General features: G+C 46.1%; 1 protein-coding gene and 1 long non-coding RNA gene across 2 annotated transcripts in view; one reads left to right on the top strand and one right to left on the bottom strand.

The window, feature by feature from the left end:
* The window catches only part of Lama3 (laminin subunit alpha 3), a 224,241-nt gene that overhangs the window by 190,107 nt on the left and 7,719 nt on the right, over positions 1-26,415 (bottom strand). The window contains exon 2 of the mRNA XM_075969274.1: positions 10,528-10,680. Coding sequence (XP_075825389.1) covers positions 10,528-10,680 — 153 coding nt within the window. The remainder of the gene's footprint in view (positions 1-10,527; positions 10,681-26,415) is intronic.
* LOC142848709 (uncharacterized) lies at positions 598-4,075 on the top strand. The gene is made up of 3 exons (XR_012910456.1): positions 598-973; positions 1,641-1,862; positions 3,734-4,075. It is a non-coding gene; the product is annotated as an uncharacterized LOC142848709 (long non-coding RNA).

The following is a 26,415-nucleotide window of genomic DNA, read 5'->3' on the forward strand; positions in this document are numbered from 1 at the left end:
AGTGACACTGGGTTATCTTGGGAAGAAGGCAGACAGACCAAGCAGGAAGGGAGGGTATTCTGAGAACCATGAACTGTACCAGAAAATGGCTCAGAGGCGAGAAACAACACAGAGTACTTGAGGACCATGGCTAAGCCTCTACTTGCGTGGCATAGAGTTTGCAGGAGAATACACCTCCTAGAAGTTGGCAAGCAGACATTGTGGCTTACACCTATGAGCAAGCATTTAGGAGCTGAGGCAGGGAAACTGCATGTTTGTGGTCAACCTGAGCTGTACTATCTCTATAAAAGCAAAACAGGAGGAGGAGAAAGAGGGAGGGGAGGTGGAGAAGAGGAGTTGGCAAGCAACTAGGCTCTGACAGGCTCAGAAGTCCTGCCAGGAAACTGGCCTTTACTCTGAAACCAGAGGAGAGGGACTAGAAGACACTCATCAAGGCATGCCTGAGTGGCGTGCTCCTGTCTCTCTGTGCTCATCAAGGCATGCCTGAGTGGCGTGCTCCTGTCTCTCTGTGCTCATCAAGGCATGCCTGACTGGCGTGTTCCTGTCTCCCTGTCCCCTTGGAAGCCATGAGAATATGGTAGACCGACCCTTGAAAGATGGCCGATTCTCATCTAGCCACTAGGGATTCTGTTCTACAGCCAATAAGGTGAGCTGAGAGGAGAAGCTGGAAATCAGGTAAGACTGGTGAACCCACCGTGAAAGAGCTATCAATAGCTGAATCAGGAGAGCACAGCAAAGTGGAGAGAAGCCGGGCTCCACAGAACTTAAGAAGGAAGACACGGGCAAAGGATGGGGATCTCTGGTAGAGTACTTGTCTACCACACACAAAGCTCTGGCTCAATCCCTGTACCTTGCCTGTGACCCCAGCACTTGGAAGGTGGAGCAACTGGATCAGAAAAGTTCCAACTCATTCTCAGCTACATTAAAAAGTCCGAGGTCAGCCTGGGAGGAAGGTACCAGGAGGTACTAAATGGTAAGAAGTGGTGGGGCATTTGGCTAGCATGTATGAGGTCCTACCTTACCTTCCCAGGACCACAAAAGTAGCAATACCAACAAGTGGGCTAAGGAGGGGAACCAGAGAAATGCGGAAGGCACACTGTGTGTGCTGGTAAACCGGCCCTCGGATGAAGTATTTGCTCATCTCCACGTTAGAACGACCCCTCTGAGGCTGACTTCATGGCATATTTATTAATGGCATGTTATTCCAAATATAATCTATGTTTTCTAATTTTGTTATTGCTATAAAATAGTTAAAATATGTTACATATGACCTCTAATTGAGGAGCAAAATAGGCCTGTTCCATCCAGAAATTCGACCCACAGCAGCCTCTTCCTCCCATGGTTTCTGGCCCTGACAAGAGGCAGCTGATCTAGGGACACCCTTTGCTCACTCTATACAAACTCAGCAGAACATCTGTTGTAGGCTAAACATTTTAGAGATGTTAAGAGAAAGAAGGACATCTCAGAGTGGGACTAAGAGACAAAGGCAGCACAGTTCCCTGGAGACAGTCTGCACAATTTCTAAGAAACCCTTCTTGCTAGGTACTGCCCGCCTTCAGGATGGCGCTGCATCCATGCAGAGGTCTGGTTGGGGCGGACTTCTCATTGACAACATCTCCCAATGCAATTTTATCTCCCAGATCTTCAAGCCCAAGGTTGACTCTGAAACTTGCCCAGGCTTCTTTCTCTCACACCTTACTCCAAACTGATGTGCGTGACAAAGAATGATTCGGATTCATTTGCCAAAGTCTCACAAAAGTTGAAAAGAACAGCAACAACAACAAACCCTACAAGTTATCTCCACATGAAGCCCACACTCCGTGGGTTGGACCTGAATTTGAGTCTGGTGCTTGTGGCCTGTGGTGAGTTCACAGAAACAGTGTAGAACGATACACTATTTACTCTGTGACCTAGTTTTCCTTAAACATTATAGTACTATTTCTTTTGTTTTTTATATAGTATTATTAATTCTAATGGATTTTGATCGTTTCTCCCACTCTCCCCAACCCTCCCTTCACTATGCACCCGACTTTGTGCCCTCTTATTTTAATGATCAAGTATAATTCATGCTGCCCATACACTCCTAAGCTTGGGGCCATCTACTTAGAGCACAGCTGACCTACCAGGTGCCTTGCTATTCGGGGCTACAGACCCTCAGACCCTGAACTTTCTATGACCCCTTGCCTGCTGGAGTAAACAACTTGTTTTCCTATGCTTACAGCTGCTCTGAGGGTTTCTTCCTCATGAGTTCCTGGTAACAAGGAAGTGGTTTCTGGTGGGCTTGCAGTTGAAAAAGCCTGAGAGCTAGGGCGTGACCATTAATCAAGGAGAGTCCTATATAAGCTGCCCTGGAACACAATAAAATTGGCATTCTTGCTTCAAGACTGGCAATGTCTCTGTGTTCTTTATCACCAGACCCTTGCCCTAGCCGACCTTGCCTTAAAGAAAACTGACTCTCCGACCTCAAGTATCTATCATTGCCGCTAGCTCTCCTCAGCCAGGGTGCGGGACTCCCCTTAATCTTGACTTTTTAGACATCTCTGTGGGTGTTCACATGCAGAAGCCAGTGCTTGACATTGGGTGGCTTCCTGTATCTCTCTAGCTTCTTACCTTGAGACAAGGTCCTTTACCGAAGTGCAAGCCCACCATTTTCACTAGGCTAGCAAACCCATCTTTTCCCAGGACCTGCCTGACTCCGCCCATAGTTCCAGGGTCACAGGCACATACCACCAGGCCTAGATGGCTTTTATTTTATTTTTAATGCTAGTTCTGAGGCTCAGGTTCTCATTCTTGCAAAGCAAGCACTCTTCTTATCCACTGAGCCACCTTTCAGGCCCACATTCATGGTCTTGTAAAGAACTTTGCGGTTACATTGTCTTGTGTGAACATCTGGGAAAGGCTCAGGGGCCACCTTTATACTAATTGGCTTGGGTCCTCTCTGAAGTATGAGACAAAGGCTTGGGAAAAGATGGTTTATTATTGGGTTGGTCTCAAGAAGCACAAATAGAGAGTCAGAGGGACCTAGGAGACAGAGAAAAGCCAATAGCTGATATGTCGTAAAAGGTCCCAAATTTTAAGTCGTATAAACTGTCCTTCAAAAATGGTCCATGAAGAGGCAGGGAAATGGGACTTTTCCCATCAACTTCTACCCATGGTGGGATGAAGGATGTTGCTAGGGACACTAAGTTTCTGGTTTTCCCGGTACTGAAAAAGCTCTTGGGGCTATGGCAAGAACCTTGAGGTAAAAAGAAAGGAACCAAATAAGACTTTCAAGATGGGCCAGGGCAAAGCCAGGCAGGTGAGCACAGTGGTTGGCACTGCATCCTCATATCCACAAGGCTCAATGTCTGTCTCCACTGGTGCCCTGTGTAGGCAGACAGGCCACCTCCCCAGGACACCTCCCAACCTCTGAAGCAGTCATCAGTCCTTCTGAGGGCAGGGACGGGGTTTATTTCATCTGTTCTCTCTTCAGAGTTTCACGAACAGATTGCATGATAGGCACAGAAAAGCCTTAAAAGTTTTCTGGAGGCGACTTTCCAGACAACAGGTACAGCTGCTCCCTGTGGTCTCTAGACCTTCTCTCCGTCCTCATGGAGAAACCCACATGCATTCTCCATATTTCATTAGACCCCAGCCAAAGAGAGAAGGCGAGGGGGTGTCAGGAGTTCATAGTATGACTCACGTGCAGGAGGCTCACGTGTATGACACCAAGACTCCCTCCTTTCTCCCATAGGCATGCCCACCAGGGCACCCGGAAGAGACAAACATCCCCGAGTCTCCAAGCCTCTGCTTGCAACAGTCAGACACCACATTTCACTTGAAATGCAAAACCAAACTGGCCAGATGGCATAATGCTTTCCGTAACATGCAGTGTTCTCGCTGGATTTATAACACGAAACTCAGGAATAACGCCCGATGAGATGAACCTGAGGAAACGCCATGGCTTCAGCAGATCACGGAACTGTCCAGTAAGGGCGGGCAAAACTGCTCTCCACCCTTGATCTGAAGATACTAACTTAGAAAAAACACGGTGCAAAATTACCAACAGGCAGGGAAAGTGGGAGGGGAGATGAGTTGGATATGATCAAGATACTTTCTATACATGTGTGAAAGTGTCCAAAGAATTTAAAATATTGTTTAAAAAACGCATATACACATGGTGGGGAGAAAGAATGGATCACAGCCAGTTCAGGAGACAGAGCAATCTACCCCTCCTGATAATATAAGCTGTCAAACTGACTCAATTCTCCACAGTCAAACCTCACTTCTCAGCAAGCTAAGAAAAGGTGATTTGGCCAGGACAAGTCAGTGATCCGTTTTATTTCCCAGTCATGCATGAAAATTCACACTTCTGAATCCTAAGATATTCATATGACTTTTAAATGTTGAAATCTAGCCTCTTGATGACATTTTTATGGTTAAGAAAATAGATCGTATCAATGAGACATAAAACAGGAACTGTACATGATTGCACATGCTTCTGGATGTATCATACTGCTCCAGCATAAAAGAGAAAAGAAATGTGTTCAGCCTGCTATAATTTATATTACTTTTCCAGATCTTAAACAAAGAGAACTTTTCTACAATACCATATGTAACTTTCTAAAGGCACAAAAGTTGTGAGTCTATTTCTTTTTAATAATGTGTTCATCGAAATTCACTTTATGTTGTCAAATATTTATAAAAAAATAAATATTATCACTACTCCAAAGAGGTCTGGAAATGAAGCCATTACCTCATTGAGCCTCGGCAGCCCTGTAGTTGCCTTGGTTTATAAACAAGGGAACTGAGGCACGGAATAGCTAGCTCACGTGTTGTAAAGGGTCACATAGCAAGTCAGCAGGATGCCAGGAACAGGCCGGGGCAGGCTGACTTGTACAAAGCTGCTCCTGGCCAACCAAGTGGTGGGTGAGCATACGGCCTTCATGAACACGCATGGAATGACTGATATCGTCAGACACCAACAGATTACTAACTTGTTCCTATGTTGGTGTCTTCTTAATTTTAGTGTCTTCGTTAGGGGCTCTTTGGCACATCAGAGGGGAGCCCTGCAAAGCAAGTCTGTTAAAACAGCCTTTTAAAAGCTGTAAGTACAACCAGTATGGCTATGTTCAGTGAGAATCATTTTGGTAGGCTGAAACACTGTTATAGAAAGCCTCGGTTAAAAGGTGATATAATACAGGCTAGGCGTGCAGCCCACTGGTACAGCATTTGCCCAGCATGGGTCAAGCCTGACTTCAAGTCCCAGTGTGTGCCTCAAAAAATAAAAAAAGTGGTGTGATAATGGTTTGTTGTGGTGTGTGCCTATAATCCGAGCCTTTGGGAGGCTAAAGCGAGAGGATTGTGAGTTCTAGGCTATCTGGACTACATAATTAGACCTTTTCTCACACACAGAAAAGTGACAATAGGTACATTTTGGTCATTACTGATAACACTTGAATTAAGCTTCAAGGTAGCTCTTTGGAAAAGAAAACTAATTCATAACAGAATCCGCATTCTACAGCCTTTGGCCCATGACAGAGCTCTGTGAATTAAATCATATACAAATCTCCGGGGAGATACTGTCAGGAGCAACCCTGCTCATCACAAAAGAGTAAGGAGGCTGAGAGCCCTTCTCCCCTAAAACTAGGCCCACCCTAACTGAAAATGACCTAACAAACCTCAGGATCTTTTGGTTTTCAGGGAGCAGTAACATCTTTATTCATTTCTAGCAGTGTTTCTTAGTCACTCTGTACTCTGCACATGATAGCAACAAGAACAGCAGGTGCAGTGGAGTGTCGCTGGCATCTCTTTTGGCCTAAGTGTTGACAACGTTTGACAGAACCACACTAGCAGCTGAGGTTCTTCCTCTCGTTCATGTTGCTCACTGTGCACAAGTCTGTTGCTAAATGATGCTTTTATCCACAAATGACATAACGATTTTAGGCCTATTAGCAGCTGTTCTCCAGCTGCCTCGAGAAGCCCCAGCCCAGGTGGGTGCCAGGCTAACTTTCCTCTCTCAAGATCTGCCTATTAACACTTCACACAAACTGGAGCCCAACACACATGGCCTCTGAGCTGGCTTCCCTTATACACCATGATGTTGTAAAGGTTTGCTTATGTAACCTCCATCAAGATTTTACAGCTCCTTTTGCTGGATAACAACTCACTGTTGTTACATACATAGATACACCTATGATGCATCTGGTTCACTCTTCGTCAGGTGGGACACCTTTGAGTGATGTCATGTACAGCGTGAGAGTGAGGGCTGGTGAGCGGGGTTTCCGTGGGTGCAGTGCTCATTTCCCTTGGGCACAAACTACAAGTGAGACCACTGAGTCACATGGTAACTCTGTGCTTAACTTTGTAAGGAATTACCAAAGGTTTCCAAAGCAGCTGCACCATGTTGTATTTCTACCAGCAATGCCCAGGGGTTCCAATCTCTTCATAGCCTCATCAACACTTCTTACTATCAAAACTTTTATTATAACCATCTAAATCAATACAAGGCAGCATCTCATTACAGTGGAAGTTATGTTTTCAGAGTTCCTTTATCTGTAATCATGTGGAAGGAGGTATGCACATCTGAGCACGGGTGCCCATGGAGGCTAGAGAAGGGCTCCATTCCCTGCACTAGAGTGCGGGTAGCTGTGGGCTGCCTGGTGTGGGCACCGCTCTGGAGGAACAGCACTTGTAGGCACCCTCCCATCTCTCCTGCCCCTTCTGCTGTTTTGATTTATATTTTCCAGTAACTAATGATGCTAAACCTGCTTTGAGGACTTGCTGATCATCTGTACTCAAATCTTTTGCCTGTGCTTTGAGTTACACTTACAGTGTCGACTCAAAACTCCTCCTTTTTTCACACTTTGTCTTCTAGGACAGCACATTCTCCATTAGTTGTTGACCTAGGCCAATCTCCTTGATTCCTCTTCCTCTGACTTCTCACAAACCTCAGCCCTTGGTTCCTTTCTCTTCTGACTTTCATCCAATTTCATAGTTTAATACCATCTTTATGTTCTCAATTTCTCACCAGCAATCTCAGACAATGGATTGGAAGAAGCAGCCTCTGCCCCCAAATGATCAACCTCTACTAGAAGGATAAAGAGAAATTCATTCTGTTCCTATAGACAGTGGTACCAAACCAGAGACTTGAGTGCTAAGTTAACCACACAGATCGGAACAGTACTGCAAGGACTCTGAGACCCGCGACTGACACCACAGGTCACAGAGGCAGCAGGACCCACACCACAGCCAAGAGGAATGCTAAGAGAAGACTTCAATAGAACCTACCATATGTCTTCTACTGTAAGGTTCAGAAGATCTAGAATCCAGCAGAAAGTACTCCACACAGCAGGGAAAACCAACACTTGAAAAGACAGCGAGACAAAGATGAAAAATTCTTTATGGCAACAGCCACACAGCGCACCAGTAAACGACTGTAAGAACTCTGAAACAAGCCCCATGAATAAATGAAGCACATAACGAAGAACAAGTAAAGGGCACTGAAAAGCACAGGAGGCAAAAGTTAGAATCTTCTGTGTGGGCCTGAGAGCATATAGAGGCAGAATACAAAATAAACTGTGGGCTTGAACACAGAACAATACAAATTGTCCCATCCTTGAAGGCGTAAGTCACAAACAATGCCACACCAATTTGGGATTATGATTAATAGGGTGGTATTTATTTAAAGGGGAAAGAAAAACCAATCAACTGGAAAACAAAGATGAACATAGCGGCAGGGAACTGGGAAACAGTCATGAAAGAGCCAACATTTGGGGCTGGGGAGGCAACTCGGCGCTTAAGAGGACTTGCCGCTCTTCTAGAGGAATCAAGTTCTAGAGGAAAACGTCCATCCTAGACTCAAAACCCCCAACTGGTTGTTTTATTTTCAAGTCACCCTATGGCTTGTTCTTCTTTGACCTCTTCCTCTGCTGCCACCTCCCCGCTCATCTGGCCTCCGCGCTGCTCCTTCTGTTTTTTCTATAAGCTCTGTCTTAGGGGGTTTGCAGAACTGTTTACTTTGTCTGGGTGGCAGGCATCGATGTGGATGACCAAGTCCTCCACATGCTTCAGGACTTGTCTTCAAGGCAAGCTTCAGCTGTCCATTCTCAATAACCTCTGCTCTGAACAGCCGAGGAAAGGCTGCAGCTACAAATGTCCCATACTCACCACAGCCTTAGTCTACTTCAGCCCTCCATTGCCCGTCCCAGTGTCAAACACACTGCATGAGTTTATTACGTATACATTTAGTATCTGTGACATATCCCAGGTCCCTGCTGGAGTGTCTGGCACATGGAAGAGAGGTAATGAAAAAATTCTTAAAGGAATAATATGAACTTCCTTCTCTGAAAGGGAGAATAAGTTGTATTCATTTTCTACTCGGGCATAAAAGACTTAAAGCTTAATGTCTTAAAATAACACATTTATTATCTCAAAGTATTGGCTAAGAGTGCGGCTCAGCTTGGCCAAGTTCTCTGCCCAACATCAAAAGTGCAATCAAGCTGTCAGGCTGGATGCCACTCTGTCGGCTGTTGGCTGGGGGCACCCTCAGCTCCTGGAACCCAGTTTCAGATCCTTGCTCACAGCTTCCTCTAAGGGAAATTCACAACCTGACAGCATTTGTGTTTCAGGCCAGTGGGAGAGTCTCTCAGAGGATAAACGTGTCCCCTCAGAAAGGGCAGTCCCATTGGGCGCTTCATTCATCAGAGAAAACCTCCCCATTTAAATCAACTGGCTTATGAGACCATAAACACATTCACAAAAGTTCCTCATGCTTGTCACATGATGCCACCTAATATGGGAGTCACATCTTGGACAGTCAAGATGCTGCCTTGCTCAGGGGGATTGATCGTGTGTTATACGCACCAAGGGCAGCCATCTTGGGAACTTCATAGCCCAGACAAAAGGACAGACCTCAAGTTGCCAGTTGGCCAAATAAGGCCCCAAATTATGGTAGTCATTATTCAGTGAATCAGAATCTCCAGGAAGAAGAAGGCAATAAAAACCCAATTACCATCCTCAGATATTTGACGGCACTATCCACAACAGCCCCAGATTGGAAGTAGCCCAAGTAGCCATTAAAAGGGACACAGGAAGTTGGGTAGAAAAGAATGGAAAGCTGCCCTCCCAGCCCGGAAGAGGGAGGAAATGCTGACAATGGTGCAAAAGCTTGAAAGCTTAAGTTAATGGAAATGTGAACCATAGAAGGGCAAATATTATATTTTACTTATGTGACATTCCTGTAAGTCCCGGTCTCTGGCCTCCATCTTTGGAGGCCCTGCCCCTATGCCTACCAAGCCTTGACCCCTCCTGGGAGGGGTGTCAAAGTGATCCACCAAGCCACGCGATGGCTGCATTCAAAGCTTTCTGGGGCCACAGGAGAGCGCAGGAATCCCATTAAACCTGGATGTTTTTTATTTATTTATTTATTTATTTATTTATTAAGGATTTCTGCCTCCTCCCCGCAACCGCCTCCCATTTCCCTCCCCCTCCCCCAATCAAGTCACCCTCCCTCATCAGCTCGAAGAGCAATCAGGGTTCCCTGACCTGTGGGAAGCCCAAGGACCGCCCACCTCTATCCAGGTCTAGTAAGGTGAGCATCCTAACTGCCTAGGCTCCCTCAAAGGCAGTAAGTGCAGTAGGATCAAAAACCCACTGTTTTTTAATTCGGCTCCTTGTCATTTAGCTTGATTGGGATTTTTGTGTTGGCAGAGAGCTCGCGTTAGGAAAAATTCCTAACAATTTCTAGAGAGATCAGTCCCCAGAAAATAGCACAATGACTGTGTGGAGTGCGGGAGAGGGGGCCTAGGTGGAGAGTTTCAGCTTTACAAGATAAAGAGGTAATGACTATGGAGGGTGATGGTGATTGCACAGCAATGTCAAGGTATTAATGCCACTGAGCAGTACCTGAAAGTGTGAAAATGGTAATTTATATTTGCATTATGCCACAATTAAAATAACTTATTATTATTCTTTATTAGAATATGTTTGCAATGTAACTATTCACAGCTATATATTTGTATGTATGCATGTAGTGTGTGTGTGTAAGTATATGTATACATACGCGTGCTCTCGTATGTGGAGACCAGAGCTCAACACTGGGCTTCTTCCTCAATCATTCTCCAGCTTGGTTTTTGAGGCAGGGTCTCTCACTGAACCTGGAGCTCTCTGATTTGCCTAGGCCAGCTGGTCAGCATACCCCGGGTCCTCCAGTACCTACCTCCCCAGGGCTGGGATTACAGCCTGCCCCCAGGCCTGGCTTTTCATCTATTCTAAGGGCCTGAACTCAGGTCCTCATATTCGCGCAGCAAGCACTTTACCAGCTGAGCTATCTCTCTGATCCCACCACTGTGTTCTAAACTTCACTGATAGACAAGGTTGAGGAGCTTCACTGGCTCACGCTCATCTGGGTTTTAAAGGAAGCAATACCCATGTCCTCGGTTGAAAACAACGAAGGGATTAAAACTAAAGTTTATTTTTGACAATAATTTTGTCATGTCAGAAATCATCACAGAAACAGTGATTGTTCTAATGAAAGACAAAACTCACCTGACCCAGATCCAAGGTGAGGTTGACTTGGTTGTACTGAGTGCCTGAAGAGAGTGGAGGGCTTTGCCACCAGCGTTCAGATCCATCAATCGCGTGGATGGCAGGATGTGCCTTCCTGGAATCCTCAGAATTGCAATAGTCACAGAACTGGCCCTGGGGAGGAGAAAGGCCTTTTTAAAATTTTCAAGGAAAGTTTTTGTATCAGCTTAGCAAAAGAAACGGCCAATGCAAGACTGCCGTCTCCTAGGCCAGAGGATGACCTTAGGCAATTGTTTCTCATTCCACCTTCATGTAGATTTCAGGAATCAGACTCAGGTTGCCAGGCTTGAGCAGTGAGGGCCTTCCTCGTGGGGGAAAGCTTTTGCTATTGATTAAAGCTTTTGAGTTTTGGAGTGTTCATTATTAATATTATTATCAAAAGATTCATAATTGAACAGAGAACATAATATCCTTAAATTTCCAAAGTGTACACCAAATCCTCTTACAGCTTCAAAAGAAGTACAATAATTCAATAGAAAAATGGACAAAAACACCCCAGGCCACTCACAGAGGAGGCAGTGAAAGCTCAGAGTGTGTCTACAATCATCGCCATTCGCAGTTCCAGCAGACTATCTGCATTGTACACACCGTCTACCCAGATCTAAAGTGTGTCGCAGTAAGTATTAGAAAGAACATACTAGGAGCATAAATCACTGTAAGAACTTCAGAAGCCACTTTGGCATCACTGCTAGAGTAAATTCACACTTAGAACATAACAATACAATACCTGAGCTAAGAACTCAAAAGAGAATGCCTTGAAAACTTTTGATGGCATCAGATGGCAGCCTGTTGACAATAGCAAAGTCCTGAGACTAACCTAACTGCCTGCTACAGGCAAGCAGGTAATTCAAGAATGGCATGGTCACTCCAAAAGTGGCTATGTGAACAACAATGAATAAATGAATAATAGTGGAATTTTGGAAGTACATTAGTACATTAGCATAAAATTAAAAGCAACCCATAATAAAAGCATTTACTCTTTAGAAATTATATGGATACAATAAAAACTATCTCAAAGAAGCAACTGACTGTGGATGTGTATGCTTGTAATTATAACCCTTGGGAAGCTGTGTGTGGTGGTTTGAATGTAATTGGCTCCCATAACTCATAGGGAGTGACACTATTAGGAGCTGTGGCCTTGTTGGAGGAAGTGTGTCATTGTGGAGACAGGCTCTGAGGTTTCCTCTGCTCAAGATACCACCAAGTGTCTTTTCACCTTCAATGACCTGCATATCAAGATGTAGCCAGCACCACGTCTGCCTGCATGCTGCCGTGCTTCCTGTTCTGATGATAATGGACTAGACCTCTGAAATGGAAGCCACCACCTCAATTAAATGGCTTCATTTATAAGAGTTGCTGTGGTCATGGTGTCTCTTCACAGCAATAGAAAGTCTAAGACACTGTGGCACAAACCTCATGAGTTTGAGGCCCTGCCTCAAAAAAAAAAAAGAGAAAGAAGGAAAAGGAGGGAAACAAAACAATAATTAATAAAGGGTTCAGGATGGTGGTTTCCTCTAGTGACTAGAGACGGTGGAAACAGGGACACACATGCTACCACGTGGGTGAACATTTAGGCTCTACTTTTGGTTTTGTAGAAAGTTCATGCAAGTTTACTTTAGTATTAAACTATCACACGCACACACACACACACACACACACACACACCATAAAAGGACCATAGGCGCATGTCATAAATCGAAGATAATGAAAAATCCTTAATCAAACCCTGCATTTTGAACTCCAATATTTTTAACAACCATAAATAAGTCAAATGGAAGTCAGGATAAAAGGAGCACAAAGAGGAAAAATGCTTCCATATACTTACAGCAAACTGTCACAGACACGCTGCACCAGAAGTTTCCAGCGTGCAAAGATAACCAGGACAAAAGACTCCCTCTGAATTGTGCTGAGGCTGTTTGGTGGGGGAGAACTGTCTATATTCTGTCAATCATGTTTTAAATAAATGCTGATTGGCCAGGCAGGAAGTATAGGCGGGTCAACCAGACAGGAAGTAGAGGCAGGGCGATGAGAACAGGAGAATGCTGGGAAGGAGGAAGCCCATTCCTCCCAGTCCTGTTTAGACCACGGAAGAAGCAGGATATGACCTGCCCCACTGAAAAAGGTACCGAGGTATATGTGGCTAACATATACTAGAATAATGGGCTGGTATAAGTTGTAAGAGCTAATACAAAGCCTGAGCTAATGGGCCAATCAGTTTATCATTAACGCAGACTCTCTGTGTGATTTTTTGGGGACCTAAATGGCTGTGGGAACTGGGCAGGACAGAAACCCCAATGAGCAGGCCCTCATGTTACAGCTGCTGTTAGGCTAGTTATGTAGGAAGCAGAAAATGCCTTGGAGGGGGCTAGCAAGGAAGGAAATAAGGGCTGGAGAAATGGTTCAGCAATTAAGAATACTTGCTTCTTGATCATGAGGACAGAGTTCAGATCCCAGTACCTACATCAGGCAGCTCACAAATACCTATAACTTCAGCTCCAAGAGATCCAACATGCCTTCCATCCTCTGTGGGCGTCTACACATCGATATGCACATACACTCACACACGCACGCACACACACACATAAATAAAACACAATACATTTAAAACAATAGAAAGGACAGGGGACTCTAAATAAACAGCCTGTGTAATGCTCCAACACAGGCTGTCCACAGGAGCTAAGCCGGCATTCAGCCAGTGGCTCAGCAATGGCATCTTCTTCATATGGATGGAAGCCAAGTCTGCTAGCTTCCAATACCCTTGATGACTGTCTTAGGCTAAATAGCCTCCTGCATGTCATACTCTGCACTGAATCCATAGTGCAAACACCGTATGGTTCTAATTACACAGGCACTGATTCCAACAGCACGCCCTGACAGAACTTTTGTTTTTCTGTTTGGACACTGATTCCTCTGCTTGATTTATCCAAATTGCTCAAATCCTAGAGCATCAGAACTGGGCTGAAATCAGAGAAATAACACTAATGCTTGAGTCTGCCCTTGAAGAAAGTTGCTAGGAGACCAGAGCAACTTTGACTATCACATATTCCTAGAAAGTGCTAGAATAGAGATGGTGTGGGCATGTGAGAGGCTGGGAGCACCAAGTCACAATGTATCTGACTTAGTATCTACAATACTCTGCAAAGCACATGAAATCTGTTAGTGGAGAAATGAAGTCAGAAAGTTAGCCCAAGGCTAAGGCTAAGACATGCTGAAACCAAGACTGCACAGAGGTCTGAAGATGCTACACACAGCCCAAGACTGTAGTGTTCTTCCCTGGCTGAGCCGCCCTGCAAGTTACATCAAAGGTCCTTGTCCCCCATGGGATGGAATGTGAGGCTGAGCTGGAATGGCAGTTCTGCTGTTCTCCAACTACCTGCTACCTCCCGAAGTGCACAGAGGCTCAGCTCGGAAAGGAGTCCTGCCTGGCAGCAGTTTGCACGTTTGTCCTCACATCAGGCACTGAAATCCTGGCAAGAGGAACATCTAATCCCATCTGTCCATCAACAGCCCATCATGTGCAATTGCACGTGCATCGCCAGGGGCTCCACTCCTAGCCATCCCTCTCTCAGACTCTAGAGGCCATGCGATCGCAGTGCTCAAACCTAAGCCAGCCCTAAAGGGGAGAATTTGCTGCAGGGAGCCAATCCCAAACCTAAGGCTGCCTCTTTGCAAAGATCCTGTTCCCTTTGAGAGACACCACACAGCTGTGGTTACAATCATTAAAGCAAGCCCTTTTTCATTTTCCTGAAAGTTTGCACAGTGGGACTGAGTTGTGAGTTCACAGCACAGAGGGTCCACGGCTCTGTGGCTCTGGCACGTGTCACAGCTGGGGCAAACCTCCCTCCTGGACAGGCTTCTAGGTCTAAGATTTGAATGAGAGAGAAAACAAGCGACTCAAGATTCCTTCTAAGTACTTAAGGAAAACTTTAATAACATTAACAACTATATGCAAATGGGTAACTCAAAAACTGTGCATCTTGTCCAAAGTCCAGGCAGGCCGAGCGTGAATCTTTATTTCCAGCTCGGGTTTAGAGGTGTATGTTCTAGAGTAGAACAGATGTGTCTGTGAGCTTTCTGTAGCTATGGGAAAACACTTGAGAAAATCCTCTACAGGAAGCAAAGTTGTGGCTCACCATTTTGGGGTTTCAGTCCATGGTCACCCTGTCCCATCTCTTCGGTCCTGAGACAAGGCAGGATGGAAAGCTAAGCTGCTCACCTCATGGCGACCAGGAAGCCAAGAAAGAGGAAGGGGAAGAGAAATGGCTGGGGACAAGGTGAATCCCTGTGGTGGTGAAGATGGACTTTTGACTTGACAGGATCTAGAATCACCTAGGATACAAACCTCTGGGTGTGTCTGGGATGGCATTTGTAGCTCCCATGAAGGGTTACCCGTGCCAGGGATGGCCTAGGTGATACAGCTGCTCTTGAGTGGTCCCTGATCGTGTAACCCTTCACCCACACTCCCGTAAGTAACTCCAGCAAACTTACTGTCTCATCAAAGTGAACTTTGGTGATATGACTGCTTTGGTCTGTCATCAGTTCCTATCTGAGATGAATAGACATTTGTGTCTCATCTCCTCAGAAAAAGTATTATATAACAGCATACACACTCTAAGTGTGGATAGCACAGTTCCATGAGCTGGAGTCACGTAACAGTATACATGATCATACACTCTACACGTGGATAGAACCATTCCATGAGCTGGAGTCACGTAACAGTATACATGATCATACACTCTACACGTGGATAGAACCATTCCATGAGCTGGAGTCACGTAACAGTACACATGATCATACACTCTACACGTGGATAGAACCATTCCATGAGCTGGAGTCACGTAACAGTATACATGATCATACACTCTACACGTGGATTGCACCATTCTGTAACATGAGAGGCCAGGCCTGCTTGTGTTTCTGTCCTGCCCGGTACCCCACAACTGTTTAGTCCAAAAGAAAATCACACAAAGATCTCTATAAGTTATAAAGCTGATTGGCCCATTAGCTATAGCCTCTCACTGGCTAACTTTCACTCCTTGATTAACCCATTTTTCTGATCTATGTTAGCCATGTGGCTCAGTACCTTTTTTCAGGGGTGCAGCTCACATCCTGTTGCTTCTGTGGTCTGGGCAGGAGTGGGAAAAATCAACTTCCTCCTTCCCAGAATTCTCCTGTTCTCATTACATCATTTCTACTTCCTGTCTGCTTTTCCCGCCAATATTTCCTACCTGGCCAATCAGTGTTTATTTATAACATGACTGACAGAATACAGACAATTCTCCCGCACCACCGTTTCATGAGCTGGAGTCACATAACAGTATACATGATCATACACTCTAAGCGTAGATTGCACTGTTCCATGAGCTGGAGTCTTAGAGTGGGCAGAAAGAAGAAGGCCAGCTGAGCACCGGCATCCATCTCTCTCTGCTTCCTGACTATTGATGCAATGTGACGTCAGCTCACGCTTCTGCCACTATGCTCTCCCCACCAAAATGATGTGCCTTCATACTGTAAAGCCAAATTTAACCCTTCTTTCCTTCTGGTTTTGTTTGTTTGGTCAGACATTGGTAACAGCAACTAGTGTACTCAGTCCCTAAAAGCACAGCCCCGGGGACCTTTCCTTCAGCTGAGTCCCTTCCCAGAAGTCCATCAGCTGGCAGCTAAGCCACTAGCATGCAGGAGGGATTTTAGACCCAAACCACGGCAGGTAGAGGTTCAAGTCCTGACCTTGCAATCACAGCTGTGAGGCACGAGTGGCATTGCTTAGCCCCTCAAAGCAAGCTTTGATTTCGTTTTGCTTAAGTGTGCAAGTTTTGTGGTGCACTTATGAGGGTTCAGTGTGATATTCTGCATGAAGTGCTCTGCTCTGGTCTACGAGCACATTCCATGGGAACCAGCTGAGTGAGCACACAGACTCAGGGATCCCGCCCTGGCTTGCAGAGCCAGGACCAGAGTTCTTCAAAGGCACCCCCCCACACACACACACACATACACACAATGATTTTTTTTGCTTATGACTGTAAAGTACAGAGGTAACACAGGTGTACCACAGAGACACCTGGTGTCCATGGTCACAGAGCCACTGCACTGGCAACAACGAAAGCAAAAGGAAGCACCCACAAGCCAGGTTTGACACCCTGCACTTTGTATGTATGTGTTTTGTTTTCTAGATAAATCCTGGAGGTAGAGACAATCACTGGGGAGTCAGGGGCACAAAGAGAAGGAATAGTCTGTCCAAGGGGGGAGCCGAGAGAGAAACCCAGGAAGGCATGACTCAACCTGGACACTTGAGGAGAGGAAAGAGGAGACCAGATAAAGGTATCTGGGGTTGGTACCTTGTAGTCTGCCCTTGGCTGGAGGATGTCTGTTCTGTGATAACGGCCCCACCTCCCTGACATTCTGACTCAGCCAGCTACACAAAGATGTGTTGAGATTTCCCGCCTGTGAACAGTGGTTGCTCCTACACCCAGGCACTTTTGCCCATCTTCCCTCTCGGTCTCCTTGGAGCTATTGCTGAACACATCCTCCTGCTCTTAGATGGTCTTTCTGCCTCCTTACCCATTTGTGAAGCCACTTAACTTGCTTTGGTCCTAATCCACAACCTCCCTGTGAGTGTGAGGAGCCCAGTGTGCCTGCCTTCTCCTGTGGGGAAGCCATCTGTGTTCCACGCACCCAGATCCGTCTCTCTACCTCCCTTACCACTGATGCGAGTTCTCTAACGGTCATTGCTGCCTGAGGGCCTCATGAACACTACTCTTTCTCCAAGGAACACACTGAAGCCGACTTCAAACTCTTTTCAGGGAGATTTCCCCTAACAAGGAGGTTTGTGGCAGTCTCTTACCTATTTATATTCTATACAATCCAAACCATTTAGATTTCTAAAACTTATGATAATTCTTGGATTGTAAACACCCTGAGGTTGGAGATCTCAGATGCATAAACCTACAACTAGGTACCTGGCACAAGGCAGGCACTCAGTATTCATTGATGTGATTAATATGCTAAGGTTACATGCACTATTGGACTACAAGTTAATTTATGGTTGAGTCCATTAGGAAATGGACTGGACATTACCGATGTGCTGTGTCACTAAGGTCACCTTTCTCTGCCACCACACAAACCTACCCATTCACCTCCTGGGCCTCCCCAGAGCCGACTCTTCCCCGCCCCTTCTCCGCTGGCTGCTCTGGCCAAGAACTGCCTCTCACACTCACCCCAGATCTCCGTGGCCCCCAAGACCTCTCAAGTACTGACAACCCTTGCTTTTTAAGACCAAACCAGAAAGGAAAGAGAGATAACCACAGTCACCTCCTGGTTACAGTCTCCTTCTTCTGTGTGGTTCTTTTCCTTCCAGAAAAGGTTTCCTAGGCCTGTGCACCTGCTGCCCAAACCCTGGGTCACTCCTTGTTAGAGTTCAGTTGGAGGCCTGGACTAACCTCACCGGTCTGCCTAGTAGACTACTTGTTTGAACATCAGCCATCGTCCTGCTGAGAGCCACAGTCCTCAGGGGAGACAGACCCTGGCCCGACTCACTCCCTCAAGCCAGACTCCTCCCCCTCAGTCTCCGGTTACTACTTTAATCTTATGATTAGACGCTTTTCTGATTTATGTTCCCATTGTCTCGAATCCCCCAGCACTTGCATTCATTCTGCTTTAGTTTTATCACTTAATTCTTTCAGAGACCAGAAACAGCAGAGTACAAATCACACACAGCCATGGTGAGATGGCTGGGAATCCTGGGGACGTTCACAAGTCTTACTCAGGATAATGTACAAATGCACCACATTTGGGGGCTGTGGGTTTCCTGAGTTCCTAGAAAATGTAGAACATGTTTCCACCACAAGGGCCTCGGTTGTTCCTCTACCTGTAACTAATTTACCATCTTCACACTTGGATTCCCCTTCATGCCTTGGTCTTTATCATGAACACCTATGTCCTCTCCCCAGCGCAGCGTTGCCTGCGGTCATTCCATTTGCTCTCTGCTTACAGTCTCCCATAGTGTGCCAGCTCAGGGGACTTCCTTGCCTTGTTCTGAAGTCCCTTGCCTGCCCTTAATGTCATCCCACAGGCTCACAGAAGATGTCAGTAATAGTTATTAAATATGGAAGCAAATGAACATTACAGCCAAGCACAGCATCTATAAACACTATCTCCAAGTAGTACACATCTTTATAAGTGGTAGGAATCAAAGATCATCTTAAAAGACACTTCGCCAGCCCCTTCCCACCTGCAGGTGTTAAACTGGTCGGCCAGAGTAAGGAAGGCATCCATTATGACCTCTCATTTTCTGTAACCATGTGGGCAAAAGGCCAAGAAGAACAGGGGTACTGTTCCACCCCCGCCATAGAATATCACCATACAAAGGTCAGGAGGCAGGAAGAGTTGTCTCACTGTCAAAGATGCCCCCAAAGGCTTTTTATGGGCCTTCTTATGGCCCAGGAAGGAAGTAAGAACAGAAAGCTAATAAGTCAATTTAGTGAAAAAAGGGGAGGGCTCACGTAAACACTAGGGAACTAAATTGGGTACCAAAATTCATGTGTTAAAGACCTAATCTTTAGTAGCTCAGAATATGACTATATTGGGAGAAAGAGACTTCAAGGCAATAATTAAGGTACAATGAGGCCATGTGGGCTCCACTAAGGCTATGTGGGCATCCCCAAGGCCGTGTAGGCATCCCCAAGGCCGTGTGGGCATCCCCAAGGCTGTGTGGGCATCTCCGAGGCTGTGTGGGTGTCCTGAAGGCCATGTGAGCATCCCCAAGGCCATGTGGGAGTCCCTTAGGTCACATGGTGAGGTGAGTTAGAACCCATGCTTGTCCAGAAAGAACACTGTGTAAAGGCCCAAGGAGAAAGCAGCCACCTGCAGCCAAGGAGGGAAATCTGAGAAGAACTCACCGGGACAACAGTTGATCTTAGACTCCTAGCCTCCAAGGCCACTGGAGCCCTGTAAGAAAGTCTCCAAACAGATCAGCCAGGTCGGCACTCAGGTGTTTATGTGAGCTGGTCCTGATGGGCCTGAACCCTTACTCTGCAATCTGGTGAGCACCTCATATATAAAGGAGACTCTTAAATCAATGATCCCTGCTCTCTGTTTAGCCACGGTCTCTCCTCATTCTGTTTAAAAAGCATATCTGCAGTAGTCTAGTTCAAACATCTCAGAAAAATTAAATAAATAAAAAATAAAATCAAAAGAAAAGAAAAGGGTGACCTTCGTTCCACCCCCAGGACCTTATACTTCTTCTGCCCTCTTCTGACCCGTCTTCTGCCCTCCCCTAAAGACAGATCCCCCACATCCCGACCAAAAGGCACTGTAGGTAATTGATTTGAAGCTGCAATCGCTGTCTAGAAAGCACTTGGAAGCTGACCTAGAACAGCAGTGGGTGCTCTCACTCTGGAGGCGAGAAGCCCAAACCCAAGATGTCTACGGGGCAGTGCTCCCTCTGAAACCTGTCATGAAAACCTCCTTCTGCACCCCCTCCAACTTCCAGAAGCCCAGTCCCAGACATCCATCTTAGCTGACGGATTGGTCACAACAAGGAAACATCTGAGACTTTACTGTCTTCAAGAGCAGTTGTGAGAATTCAGGTCAGGTCTGGTGTTGTTCTCATGGAAGAGGCGTGTCCCGGTGGGGCATTAGAAGCTCGCATCACATTCCTGCCACCTGTCTGCGTGTGGTCTTAGGGGCGGTGTGAGAGTGTACAGCCAGAAGGCTAATGATGGGAGGAATTCATGTGTACAGCTATGGGGAGTCACCATCTCTGCTGGGATGTCTGTCTGGGGGGTCACCTCCTGTGCTCTGTGGCTCTATATGTAGACCTGGTAAACTCATCACCACCCCCCTACTAGACTTGGGGGGAATCATTACTTTGGTCTAGCATTGGTGGCCTATCGGGGGCTGGACTTGGATGGAGTCGTTACTTTGGTCTGTTATTGGTGACCTATTGGGGGGGCTGGACTTGGGTGGAGTCGTTACTTTGGTCTGTCATTGGTGACCTATGAGGGCTGGACTTGGGTGGAATCATTACTTTGGTCTGTCATTGGTGACCTATCGGGGGCTGGACTTGGATGGAGTCGTTACTTTGATCTGTCGTTGGTGATCTATTGGGGGCTGGACTTGGGTGGAATCATTACTTTGGTCTGTCATTGGTGACCTATGAGGGCTGGACTTGGGTGGAGTCATTACTTTGGTCTTTCGTTGGTTACCTATGGGGGCTGGACTTGGGTGGAGTCATTACTTTGGTCTTTCGTTGGTTACCTATGGGGGCTGGACTTGGGTGGAATCATTACTTTGGTCTGTCATTGGTGACCTATCAGGGGCTGAACTTGGATGGAATCATTACTTTGGTCTGTTGTTGGTGACCTATGGGGGCTGGACTTGGGTGGAATCATTACTTTGGTCTACCGTCAGTGCCCTAACTGGACTGAGCAGATGTTTCAGTCACATCTCTCCAGGGAAAAAACACACCACACAAAATTGGCCTATTAAAAAACAGCTTGATGACACTCAGTACTTTCTTTTCCAATGCTCCCGCCGGGGAGTTGGTTGTTCTGACAGGAAAATTCTAGGCTGGTATTACCCTTTGAACATTGCGCCTAAGACAAGCTGCCACAAGAGAGACCGTCACAAGCAGGAAGAAGCAGTCCCACCCTCAGGAAACTGGTGAGTTCGGAAGGAGATTTGAACAGAAATCGCTCCAAGGTGATGTGCACTCTGGAGGTCTGAGGACAGCTTGGTGACCTGCACAGTGATAACAAGGTGTTGTGCACTCAGCTGGGGGACGGGGCTGAGGACAGTGTGGTGACCGCACAGTGATAACAAGGTGTTGTGCACTCAGCTGGGGGGGCTGAGGGCAGCGTGGTGACCTGCACAGTGATAACAAGGTGTTGTGCACTCTGGGGGGCTGAGGGCAGCGTGGTGACCTGCACAGTGATAACAAGGTGATGTGCACTCTGGGGGGCTGAGGACAGCGTGGTGACCTGCACAGTGATAACAAGGTGATGTGCACTCTGGGGGGGGGGGGCCTGAGGACAGTGTGGTGACCTGCACAGTGATGAGTAAAGCGGACTCTTCACCCTTAGGACCAGGATCTGAATCTTGGCTTTGCCAAACCCTGCGTCTTAGATATGTCACTTCACTTCTCTGTGCATCAGAAACCCTTTATGGTAAGATGAGCGTGTCCGAGCAACTCCTTCATGAATTCCTAAATCACTGTGATGATTAAGAGGTCAGAGAGACAAGTGGGGTGGCTTGATAAATAAAGGTGCTTACAGTGCAAGGCTGGCAGCCTAAACTCAATCCCCAGGACCCATGTAAAGGTGGAGAGGCCAAACTTTTGTTCTTCTACATTATTACATTGTGTGTGTGTGTGTGTGTGTGTGTGTGTGTGTGTGTGTGTGTGTGGCTGGCTTGCATGCACAGTTGGACACTGTACACACGTGCACAGCGGCATACACATAACACATACACACACATACATACACACAAATTCTTTTTCAAGGCAAGAAGTCAACGTATGTAAGTTACATTCAGACAATGCCTAACATCACTAAGTAGACAAGGCTGAAAACTGGGAGGACATGTGGGACTCAATGAGCTGGCTTCCCCAGGGCATTTCCACCCTGCTGGCATGAGAGATCTAACCAGCGCCCAGGCAAAGGCCCAGGACAGACACAGCCCTGCTGATGACTCTCAACCCTCCTTAGCCTTCAGCCAGGAGTTCACGCACACGTAAACAGCCCTAGGTAGGCCCTTCCATTTAGACCCCTGGGTTAAACTACATAGGGACCATTAATAAGTTCTTTCCTCAGATGGACACAGGAATACCTAAATGACAGCAGAAATAACTGGTGAGCTGGAAAAATACATTATTGTCACCCAGATGCCATGTTATCCTACACAAAATACATCCTTTAGATTTAGGATACAATTAGTGTCTAAAGTAGTCACTAACACGTTCCAAAGCAATTTACACAGCTCTATTCTAGAAGTTTTCAGTTTTATGGGGGAGCAGGGTGGCTCCATGAGGAAAGGAACTTTGTCATCAAATCTGAGTTCAAAGTTTGGTCCCCAGGGCACACAAAGTGGAAGAAGAGGTTCCCACATTGGTCCTATTATTTCCATGTGTGCACGCACACACACATACACACACACAATGTAATAAAAATTTGAATTAAAGAAGTAAAAGAGTTTTCTATAAAGTTTACATGCTGCTGTGGCAAATCCTTCTGTAAGCCTACCCTTTTAGCAGCTTATCTAAGAGTGGCCTCCTCGCTTCATGAGAAGCCTCAGTATCTATGCACATTATTTAAAACGTCAAACTACAGCTGGGAAGGTGGTTTATCAGCTCAGAGCACTTGCTGCTTAAGCATGAGGACCTGAGTTCAAATCCCCAGAACCCACATTTAAAGCCAGCATGGTCAGACATGGCCATGACCCCAGTGCTGAGGGAAAGGATACAGCGGGGTCAATGACTCCTGCTGGCTGCCCTCCTGGCTGTCTCTAGGGATAAGAAGGACGGTGACAGAGAAATACAACAGAGGTCACATCTGACCTCCTCAGACAGCAGTACATACAGGTATGCATGTGCCACAAACACGCACACACAGACACACGGGCATTCACACATGTGCACGCACACACACGCACTCACACATGTGCACGCATACACGCACACACACGCACACACACGCACACACACGCACACACACGCACACACACGCACACACACGCACACACGCACACACGCACACACATGCACACACAGACACACACACTCACACATGTGCACACACGCACACACACGCGCGCACACACACACTCACACATGTGCACGCATACACGCACACACATGCACACACAGACACACACGCACTCACACATGTGCACACACGCACACACACGCACTCACACGTGTGCACACATACACGCACACACATGCACACACATACACACATGCACACACACTCACACATGTACACACGCACACGCATGCACAAGCTACTATTACTAATGTTATTTTATATGTAGGGAAAATGAAGTGACACCACTTTCCAGCGTCAGGGAGCTGGTGGCCTTCAAATAGGACTCAAGTCTAAATTACCACAGTCAGAAGTTTCACTCATAAGAACAGCTTTTTCAGAGAGACAAGATGACATCAAACTCTGCCAAAGGAGTTTCCCTGCAGTTTTAAGGAAATTGGACCTTACAAGTAGAATCAGCTATGTAATTTTGTATCCGGATGCTCTTTGCAGCCTCAGAATGTAGAATAATAAGCGTTTAATAATTGTTTGTGAGCCGGGCGGTGGTGGCGCACACCTTTAATCCCAGCACTCTGGAGGCAGAGGCAGGCAGATCTCTGTGAGTTCGAGGCCAGCCTGGACTACAAGAGCTAGTTCCAGGACAGGAACCAAAAAAGCTACGGAGAAACCCTGTCTCGAAAAATAAAAAAAAATAATAATTGTTTGTGAGTGGATGGGTGAATTAATTAATTAAAGCTGTAAGGATTGGAAAGAATAAAAAACCTGCATACAAACATACACCAAGGAATAACACCGAAGAGTCTAAATATAGAGGAGAGCCAGCTAACACATGCATTCCCAAGCACTGGCCTCTGGAAGCAATGGCACACCAGCCATGACAAGGGACGAACACTAGACCTTGGTTTCCAAATGTCATACTCAATAAAACCAGGCTCCCTGAAGAACCAAGTCCAGGGCTGAGACAAGAAAATCAAAATTGCCCTCCCTGAAGCTGTGCTACCAGAAACTAATGAAGGCTAAAAAATGTGGGAAATCATCAGAATCGGTGAAACGGGGAGCCCCCAGGAGCTGCTCTCCACCCCCACTGAAATATCAAGCTGACAGCAGCTTTCTGAGGACTTGCATCTGCTCATAACCGGACAGCAACTAGACATGACTGGAATTTGAAGATGTTATTTATATGATTCCGCCTAAAGAATTGTAATAGATACATTTTATAGAACTTAAATTATACTTCACTAAAACAAGAGGGAAAGACTCATGTTTCAAAACCCAGAAAAAGATATAAAGAAATCATGTGGTTTCCATCCGTGGAGTAAAGAGACACACCAGGAGAGCTGACACCCTGAGACACCACCGTAAGACACACCAGGAGAGCTGACACCCTGAGACACCACCGTAAGACACACCAGGAGAGCTGACACCCTGAGACACCACCGTAAGACACACCAGGAGAGCTGACACCCTGAGACACCACCGTACGAGGCCTGAAATGAACAGCACCTTTTCAAAAGAACCTCTCTTTCTGTGGCTGTAGGTTTCTTTCTCTCAGACTGACTGATCCTGACTCTCAGTGGCAACAGTAACTCAGAACACAAAGACAGTCTGCTCACTCAGGGACCAGACAGTTGTAGCTTCAGCAGCCCCAGAGGTGCATGGCTCCGCAGGACTTGAGGGAGAACAAGCTGAAGGAGGCGGCTGCTGCTCTGGCGTGTGAAACGTACCTCTTCACTGGTGAGTGGCCAGAAACAAAGCAGTCTGTGTGTCCTCTCCGTGGGAGCTCTATACATGGCTTTCACCGCTGAACCTAGGTTGAGGTCCACAGGCACGGACAAATGTGAGGAACATTCTTTTTAAATAAAGAGGAGCTTAAGAGATGGCTCTTCCGCTAAGAGCTGGCTGCTCTTCCAGAGGACAGGGGTTCAGTTCCTAGGCCCCATAGTGTCTCACAATCATCTGTAACTCCACATCCAGGGAATTTGATGTCCTCTTGTGGCTTCTGTGGCTGCCAGGCGTATACATGGTGCATATATATATGCAGGCAAAACACTCATAAATATAAAATAAATTAATTAAATAAAGATATTAGTCACCCTTAAATGTATAGGACATATAGTCTGAATTTTTAAAATAACTTTCATCATTAGTAATTGTTACAAGTATGTCAATGGGCATAGGAACTTCCTTAAATTTCCTAGCCGTCACTCAAGGATTATACATGAATTAAAGGAAAATCCTGTTAACCAACGATTCTCTTTCACAACAGGTCTATAAACAGAGCCCTAGAGTGACTCAGTTTCCTGTTTCTGCCCATTGGTCCCAAGTTACACAAACACACAGCTGAAACTCAGCTATGGTTTATAAGAAATAGCAAACATTCTCACTTAGTCCATGTGTGTATGAGATAGCAAACATTCTCATACTTTGCCCATGTGTGTATGTGTGCATCGGTGTCATCAACGCTTGTCCACGTTGGTATGTGTGTGTTGGTATCATGCAAGTCAAACACAGCTCTTTCTATAAATCACAGTGGAGTTCAGGGATGGATGAAGGGTGGGTGACCTTGTCACTGTACAGATTCAATATCTCTGTTGACAAACATGCACATTTCATCCTTGATAATTATGGTGTTTATATCAAGCTAGTCCAAATTCTTAGGTTATATTTTCTTTTTCTATGTATAAGGATTTTCTTTTCACTATTTTTATTTATGCCTAGGGTGTATGCCTGAATGTAGTTATATGCATATGCACACAGGTGCCCACAGCAGCCAGTGGCATCATTCACCTGGAGCTGGAGTTACAAACACTGGTAAACCACCTAACGTGGGTGCTGGAGACTGAACCCGGGACCTCCGGAAGAGCATCAAGTGCGCCTAACTGAGGAGTCGTCTCATATCTCAGCTCCTGACCTCGATGCTCTATTTCCAACAAGTCTTCCATTTCCGTGTTATCATTGCTTTTGTCCAGTGGCCTCATACATAGAATCTCCAGATAAGATACAGGTAAGGGAAGACTCAAAACCATGCATGAGGTATGACATACTCTTCGCTCATCCTTCACCTCTACCTGTCAGGTTAACTGCTCGACAG

This window comes from Microtus pennsylvanicus, chromosome 4 (genome assembly GCF_037038515.1).
Source record: "Microtus pennsylvanicus isolate mMicPen1 chromosome 4, mMicPen1.hap1, whole genome shotgun sequence".
Taxonomy (NCBI): Eukaryota; Metazoa; Chordata; class Mammalia; order Rodentia; family Cricetidae; genus Microtus; species Microtus pennsylvanicus.